The sequence below is a fragment of the Myzus persicae genome, unplaced genomic scaffold, assembly GCF_001856785.1.
Source record: "Myzus persicae strain clone G006 unplaced genomic scaffold, MPER_G0061.0, whole genome shotgun sequence".
Taxonomy (NCBI): Eukaryota; Metazoa; Arthropoda; class Insecta; order Hemiptera; family Aphididae; genus Myzus; species Myzus persicae.
Window position 1 is genome coordinate 1581294 of NW_019100470.1, and position 9309 is coordinate 1590602.

The window sequence follows — 9309 nt, forward strand, 5'->3', positions numbered from 1 at the left end:
CATTTTTCTTTTTCATCTATTCAAAATAAGATTTTTGTAATTTTTAAATATTCAGAAAGACTGTATTTTCAAATTCTTGAGATTTTTGTACTACTTAAGAAGTGTCTTGTAGAATTAATAATTTCTATTTTTCAAAAAACAACCCCCCTTAAACTTTTTACTGTAAATGTTTACATATCAAAATTTAATGATAAGTTTTTGAGTTATTGAAGTTGGTATATTAGGGACAATAGGCTCATACTTCATAATAATGTGCTTGGAAGATATGGGAGCTATTGTAATCAAAATTTTTTAGTAGCTTATATTAATCAGATATCATCTATCAAAACATTTTATAACTTATAGAAATGGTCAAAGTATAATATTCTAGTTCCGATATTACATCTATTTTATGTTTTTGTCAAACCATTTTTAATGACTATTATCCTTAATATAAATATTTTAATACATTTAAACCTCGCTAAAACAGAACCACTTGAGACCATCCAATTATTCCATCTCAACAGGGTCTCTGTCTTGGTATCGGGTCACTTCCCCGTAAGACATTTCCCCGTCCAATACTTTTTCCCGTACGACATTTCCCCGTCCATATTATATTATTTAGATATAATGAATTTAAAAAAATGTAGTTCATAATTTATTCATCAAGTAAATATAACATAATAATAATACATTGTCATCTATTATCTCTGTACCTATTTATTATAAATAATTATAATTGTCGTGCTGAAATAGTAATAATAGATAAAATTAATTTAAAAAAATATAAAAATTACCGTTGTTTTAATTAATTTTAAGCGATTCCAATTAAGTACTCATCCAGATCACGTTCGTCATATGTAGATAGTAGATAGGTACAATATTTTGTATACGTCTAGCAACATGGCGATATTTTTTCTTTTTTGCTGGAGGTTCTTGTCCAGCAATGAATTGGTTAACTTTTAATTCAGTTAACTGTTGTTCTTTTTTAAGACCCTCAATAAGTTGCCATATGGTAGGATGAGATGCAGCTAATATAGATGAGAATGCTATATAATTAATACTAATAACAAACATTTTACTATAATACAAATTATATTGAGCATATATTATAAATCAATAAATATTTCTGACTTTTTTTTTTAGTGGATGACAGTGGGAATCACGAATCGAAAAAAGTACATATGCAAAATCTGTTCAGAATAGTGTCATACTGTGAAAACAAAGCAGACTGCAGGAGAACTCTACAACTTAACTATTTTGGTGAAACATTTGATGATAGTAAATGTATTTCAAACAAGGAAACAGCATGTGATAATTGTCAAAATAAGGTAAATATTGCTTATACCAAAAATGTATAGTAAGTTAACTGATTGATTACATTTAACAATTACAATAATATTTTTTTTATAAATATAATTAGGCGGCATTTAAATATATTGATGTAACAGAAGATAGTATTGAAATAGTAAAAACAATTAAAGAATTATGTGGTTCTGGAGGTGGTAGTTGGAACAATAATTTTACTTTGATACATATTATTGACATATTTAAAGGCAGTTCAAATCAAAAAATCAAATCACACAGTGAGTTCTATTCTATATTATCTGTCTTAATAATATATTTAATTGTATTTAAAATTATAAAATTATGTAATACATATTTGTGATTTGTGATTTAGATCATGATAAATTGAGTTTACATGGGCGTGGAAAACAATGGGATAGATTTGATGCAGAACGTTTGATGCATAAATTAGTTCTAGAAGGTTATTTGAGAGAAGAAATGGTTGCTTCTAAAGTAGATATTATCAACGCCTTTGTTAGAGTTGGTCCAGAAGCAGACAAACTCATTCGAGGATCAATAAAAGTAATTTAAATACTTAACTAACCAAACTTAATTAATAATGACTTAATTCTTTACATATTAAATATATTATTAGTTAAAATTAGCATCGGCTTCAAAGAATAAATTAAATATTGAAACTACAAGTAAAAATTCGAACACACCAGTTAATACTGTTCTAAAAGAAATCCAAGAGAAGTGTTATGAACATCTGATGGATGTTTGCCGCGGGATAGCTGCTTCATTAAATGTGAACACTAATGCTATTATGACCATTCAAGTGAGTAATTTTAAATTCATATTTTGTGTATCTTCTATACTCTATAGTCTATAGTATATAATATAAGAATGATATTAATTATTTTAGTATTAAAACAATGGATCACCCGGTTTTGTTTGAGCCCCGGGGTTTTTCACTATATAAACACTTGTAAATGTTTCTACAAGATATTTAACTGAGGGGCCCTTTGGAAATTTCTATGTACCATATTCAACAGGTTAACCTAATCTAGGATGGCCAAAACATTAATATAAAAATATATTACTTACCTTTTTACCAATACGGTTTTAATATATTATACACTTTACAGGCCATTCAAGAGATGTCTAATTCTTTGCCAGAAACTGAAGAAGAAATGTTAAAAATTGTTGGAGTAACTAAAGCCAATTTCGAAAAATATGGCCGACAATTGTTAGAAATTACACAGGAAGCAGCTGCAAATAAATTTGGTAAAAAAAATTTTAATGGCTTATTGGGGAGTACCATGTTCTCACTCAGTCTAGTCTTTTAAAATACTTGAGTAAAAGTCATCAAATACTTTTTTAATTACTCAAATACATATTTTAAATACTTTTGAAAAAAGTACTTGGATTTCCAAAGTATCAGACATCAGTATTTAAAATCATAATACTAATTTTTAAACACTACTTTTTTACCTTTACTGGTAAGCTCTATATATTGTTTTGTTTTTAATTAACCATATCACCATGGGCGTTTGTATTTTACTTGTATCTTTATAAAACATTGCAAAAAAAATAAATAAATAAAATTACTATTTGTACAAAACTAAATTTTTGAAATATTTTAATTTAAATGTATACAATTATTGACTAATAGTTGCCGAATGTGATGAAAATGAACTAAATAATTTTGAAGAGGAAGGAGAAGATTGGCTCAAAACTAGTACAGATTGTCCATACTTTGATGATATGGCCACTGGCGTAGTAAATAATAAGAACAAAAGAAAAACATATCATTCAAATAAAGGAGGAAATAAAAGATTTAAAAGAGGAAAGAATAAAAAGTATGAATATATATTATATAAATGCATTTATTATGATTTAATCATATTTTATTACAAGATATATTATGCCATAGTAAATTAATATTGTTGATCCCTCAGTGCTACGTATTTTATTGTTGGCTAAAATACATGTACATAATTGCATATCTCACCTATAGGCTATATTTATCTAATGAAAAAATTGTTGATTTAAAACAAATTGTAGATAAATATGTATACAAACCATTAATTTATTATGATTACTTGTTATTAAAAAAATGTAGCCCAAAGAAAAAAGCTGCAACATCCTTCATGGCTTCAAAACAGTCTAAACCCCAAACGTCTACACTAAAATCAACAGTAAAAATGCCACCATCAAATCGACCAGGATTCCTGTCCGCTCCTAAAGTATCTCATTTTTAATATTAATATTTTAATTATAATAACACCTGGCATGACTACTTTATAAATAAATAAACAAATTTTAAAAACATGTTTTAATATGTATAGCATAGGGGTTGATGGGGTGATATTTCTGTTGCAATAAATGTTACAAACAATAGTTATACGTTTAAATAGTATTTAATATAAATAAAAAAAGCTTCAATATTATTATTAATTTAAAAGTGTAGCATGTCTTACTGTATTTAGTTTAGAATTATAATAAGTTAAATTTAAAAATTAATTTATTGATGAGAAATAATTGTTTAATTATCTCAAATTGATTACCAATATATTCAATTCAAATGTTCCTGAATAAACATATATAATATGTGAATTTTAATATTGAGCAATTATATTGTATATTTTATGCATAAATTATGTTTAAGTATTATCTTATATTCTTTAGATGTACTTTCAATGTTTGTTTTTTTATTTTTATAACTTTTTATGCAATTATTACATCGTATTATATGTCTTAAACAATATTGTTGTTTGTGTACTATTTACTATAATATAATTATTTCATTCATCGTTGATATATTTTCAATAATTTGAAATGATATTCAATAGTATTTAAACATGTTTTATTTTTTTCTTACCATCGCCCAATAACCAATCGATATCATTTAATTGTTGTGGGATATCATAGGATTAGATTACTAATTTCAAAAGTCTACTTAGTTACGTTGGAATTATAATACATCTTAAGGAATTTTTAGAAACATTTTTTAGAAAAGTTCAACCGCAGATTGTAACTTGTTAAAATTTAAAATCAAGATTAAATTGTTCTACTTTAAAAATAATAATCGAAAGCGACTTGAAATAATTAAAATCCAAAAATAGGACAGGTTATATAGCATATTATTTACAGTATATTTATATTGCACACACACGCACCAATATTTTTTAATATAAATTTAAATACACCTATATTATAGTCGCTTTCAGGATCATACATAGTTGATATTGGAAGAAGTTGTTCTTATTGCACTTTCCACCCGAGATATTATACTCTATCCAAGAGTCGGCTGCGACAAGTTTTTGTTCGGCGGCAGTCAAACAAAACTCATTAGTCATATGTACACCCCGCCGAATCAACTCATCTCACGCCTGCCAGGCTTGGCGCCTCTGCGCACTATTCGGCATCCGAGTACGTTTTTGAACTTGAATAGAGTATCAACATTATTTATCGGCAAGTGTTGCATTTGAAATTGCCTAACGCCCTGGCGTCGGGTGGACAAAAAAGTCATTATAATCCGCACAGCTGTTCAATCGAATTTCCGGGATTTTTAATTAAGTTGTGCCTTTATTGAAAGGTTGCATAATGTGCGTATGGCAAAGCGGTCGTTTTATCACCACTGTTTACAGTAAAAAAAGTTACTACAACAGTGCTATATGCAATTGAGTAATAGACAATAGTTACTACCAATAATTATTATGTAAAAAATTATCAAAACAAGTATGGTTATGTCCGAAAAAAATATTTATCTAAAAACAATTTTCTTAGATTTGCATCTATAAATTCGTATACCACATATTATTACAAATGTACAGTGTTCGGAACGTCCACTTAAAAAAATTAATTCGTTCACGCTCACGTTCGTTGATGAATGCTTTCACTAGGTCGTTCATTTAATTTTTTTCATTTTAAAAATAGAAATTATAATAAGAAAATATTATTATATAATGTAACTAATCAATATATTTTAAACATATATTTATTAAATGGTAAATAAATTGAGCGTCTGTTAAAATGTACTAAAATATAAGCGTCGTTCATGTTCAATTTGAAAAAAACGAGTGATATTCACGTATCGTTCACAATATGAACGTGAACGACGTTCTTTCCAAACACTGCAAATATACAAATTTAATATCGATTTTTAACGTAGCTTTCAAAGAACGTCAAATCATTATGATCTACAATGTGTTTTTCACAATAATATCGACCTCTATAGAAGGGAAGAATAGCAGAGGAAGACCACCAATCGCATTCATAAGTCAATTAGTCAAGGAGCTAGGGTGTGAAACATATTATGAATTAAAGCGGAAACCAGAAAAGCGTGACGATTGGAGGAATGCTGCCTACCAGCCTCTAGGCTGCTAACAAAAGAAGAAGAATCGACCTCTTACTTTAGTTATTTTGAACGTCATAAGCAACTTATACCGTCGAGGCATCGATACGCCCTTGCTGGGTTTTCAATATTTAATTTTTTGTGTAAAAACTATTAAATGTATCACCGCGTCTGATTTAAGTTTTTCAAAATCCTTTTTGTGATTGAAAAACTTAAATCTGTTTGATCTCCTCCTCGAATAGTTGAATCTTCTCACGTAGTTGTAACTTGTAGTTCTGCAATTCTGCATCTTTGCATCTTAGATTCTCGGCGTGACATTCTTTGCACGGATGACTCCCGGAATAACTATATAGGTACTTAATCTTTTGTAATCTACATCTACATTCGATTCAAAATTAAATTGTCACTGGAACTGTTTGAGCAAGATGCACAAGCACAAATCTTTGGCATACGTTTTGCCAAGTTTCACAGCAGTTGCAAGCTTTACCCCAATCGGCCCATTCGGCCCAATTGCATTTGGACATGTGACTGGTGATGGCGAATGGCGATGAACGAAGAAGGTACTATAGTATTGTAGCGGCCCCGCGAACAGAACTTAACCGTTTAAAGAAAATGGAAGTAGGTATAGCTCGTTGTCGTAAAAAACTAAAAATATTTCTAAGTGCTTATTGAAATACCTATCATTATATTATTATATTCTTTGGGCTATTTCCAAAAAAAAATTCAATTCAACTCGATAGTTAATAAAGAAAAATTAGTATAAAAGAATCACGATTTAACTTAATTTGTCTATGTCTTAATAATTAATTTAATTGAAGATTATTCGAAGTCCAAAATAATATTTTAAAACTGACTAACGTGAAGACGCTCGCCATTCGGATCCCTTACATAAGTAGTTCATATCCCCACTCTTCGGTAGATCCATAACAGTCAAGCAGGGTCAACCGATGTCCTAATATACAATAAAGCCAGATTCACACTAGTACGATACGACATAACATTTTTCACTATAATGTTTTGTCGTATTCTCACGTCTCACCTACAGGCCAACGGGGGAATGAGTAAATGACACTGAATGGGACAAATATTATGGCCTATGGGCTATAACACCGCGGAAGTAACTCGGGTAAACAAACTTTTAAAACTATAAACTCATAATGTTGGTGTCTCGCGTGGCACGTGCGATCATTCGGCTGACGCCCGAAACCTGAATATCGATGTATTCTTGATTTTTCAAACAATGTAATATAGCGTTTTGAAGGGTTGATAAATTCCTCTACCAGTCTAACGTGAAGATGTCAATACCTACTGATGTTATTGGTCCAAATTTTATTGTTTAAAAAATGGTTCTAAAAATTTGTTTTTAATAATGATTAATACTAATGTGCCGTTATCATATTACTAGCTATCTAATTTAAGCACAGAATAAATTTATTATAATATTTATGTTGTGATTTAAGTTCCAGCCTCCAGGTATGTGTATTATTAAATTATTAATTATTAATGTTGTATTAAAATTTCAAGGGTCTGTCCCGTTTATTATTATAATAAATAAATAATTATTTTATGACAAAATATATCAAAATAGGTTTATTGTAATTTGTAGCCATCCTTATAACTGGTTCCACGTTTTAGATTCTGAGCTGAGCAATTTTACAATGATGAGTGTTTTTATATTTATTTATTTAGTTTTTTTTTTGTGTCTGTCATCATGGTTTCTTGCAGTAAAAGTGCTTCAATTTTCTTAAATAGTTGCTTTTCTAGTTGGTGCATTCGAGAGGTCAACATTTACAATTCCCAATAGTTTTCAAAAGCAACACGGAATACAAACAAAAAATTAAGGAAAAATCAATTTTGATTTTTAGTGTAACCCCAACGAAAATGACCGCAGGTACAGGAAATTTTCATTGAATATTTGAATACTTGTGTAAGCATTTGCTATACACCAAACAATTTTCAAAATATTTTGATTTGTTTTGAACTATTTAAAGGCAAATGAAATTTTCGATTATCATTTGTTTTTTTAAACCCGAGTCGATAAAAAAATTTTGGCTCGATCAAAAAACTTGAAAATTTAAAACAAGGTTCCTTGTAAGCTGTTGTAAATGGAAATTAAAAAAAAAGTTGAGCGTAAGTTTACAATAATTTTTTATGAGCGTATAAACTTAGAATTTTGACAAAATGTATACAATTTTCAATTTTTATAGCTAAGGATTGAAAATTTAAAATAAGGTTTCATTTAAACAGTTTTTTCGTAACTGAATAATCTAAAAAATATATGGATACAGTTATTTTTTACAGACATTTTAAGTTCAAATGGATAAGATTGCATATCAGCACAATTGCACAAAGAATAACGTTTATCATTTTGCTGTAATTCGGTTCCAAAACAGCCCAATTTTCCATAACTATATTTAATATATTTCCAGCATCACTGAAAATTAAAAAAAAATATCAATTCAACTTACCGGCTACCATATTAATAATAAGTAATAACAGTGTAAAATATCCTAAACTGACATACGGTCTCCGCTCAGAATCGTTTTTCGTATACAATGACTTGATATCATTGAATTCAAATTTAATACCATCCATTACATCGACCTCCTAGACACCTAATATACAGCAGAACGAGAACGACATCCACTAACCCTCTTGTTTTCTTTATAGTTGAATTCTTTGTGTTTAAACAAGTAAGGACCCCCCTTGACAAAATTCTGCAGGTTACGCCACTGTTCCTCGTCCCACGATAACCGGATAACGTTATATTGCCTTTGATCACGAATTGATTTCATTTATGGGACATTTTTTCTATTATATATATTATTTATAATATTAATACTAATATTTATACTCAAAAAAATTAATACTTCTTTATGAAAAATGTATGTTGTTAATTATTAACATTGAGTTATTTGTCCACGTAACACAGAAGTTATTAATTCAAACCTAAATGTTCGTATTGATAAAAAAATTCATCCAACAAATAATAATTTATCAAACCGGGCATGAACAGTGGTACATGAATTAACAATGTATTTTTATTTTGAAAAATATTATTTTGTCATATTAATAAGTATATTGTTTCACTTAATATTATTATTATTTAAATAATATTCATTATGACAAATTAATTTTCAAAATAACATAAAAATAATAATATGTAGGCACTGGAAAAATTAAAAATCGTTATGAAATATTTTTCAATGTGACAATTTAATTTTTAAATTAACCACTGAAAACTTTAAAATACCCACTGTTTACGTTAATTCTATTTATATCGTTATCGTCGCGCGGGTATCTGTCATTTAGGATTTACCAGATATTTAACAATCGTAATTGTTCAATTGATACACAAATGTGTTGTCATGAAAATGTTCATTATCAATTATCAATCTGTGTGTTTCTGTATTCACTATTCTGTATTTCTGATTCTGTTTGCTTTTGAACGTCCATGCGGTTCAGTGTCCACGACTCCACGTCCTATATATACTTATCCATGTCAACGTCGTTCACCAGGTAAAAACGATAGGTAAGTACTATTTACAATATAATTATACATCAATAATAAGACATAATGAAGTGTTTTGTATGTAAGCACAGTGTAGAAAATCTTAAGTCGTTAATAATTCATTTTAGAATTTTCCATTCTCTTCATGCATATAGTTCTTATAAATGCATTG

At 28.6% G+C, this 9309-nt stretch overlaps 1 protein-coding gene across 1 annotated transcript in view; it reads left to right on the forward strand.

Annotated features, from left to right (window-relative positions):
• Positions 1-3664, forward strand: part of LOC111042913 (Bloom syndrome protein homolog) — a 9418-nt gene extending 5754 nt beyond the window's left edge. The window contains exons 14-20 of the mRNA XM_022327637.1: positions 1126-1310; positions 1403-1565; positions 1661-1848; positions 1922-2104; positions 2415-2553; positions 2942-3128; positions 3392-3664. Of these exons, the coding sequence (XP_022183329.1) occupies positions 1126-1310; positions 1403-1565; positions 1661-1848; positions 1922-2104; positions 2415-2553; positions 2942-3128; positions 3392-3530 (1184 nt within the window). The 3' untranslated portion in view covers positions 3531-3664. The remainder of the gene's footprint in view (positions 1-1125; positions 1311-1402; positions 1566-1660; positions 1849-1921; positions 2105-2414; positions 2554-2941; positions 3129-3391) is intronic.
• Positions 3665-9309: the final 5645 nt, after the last annotated feature.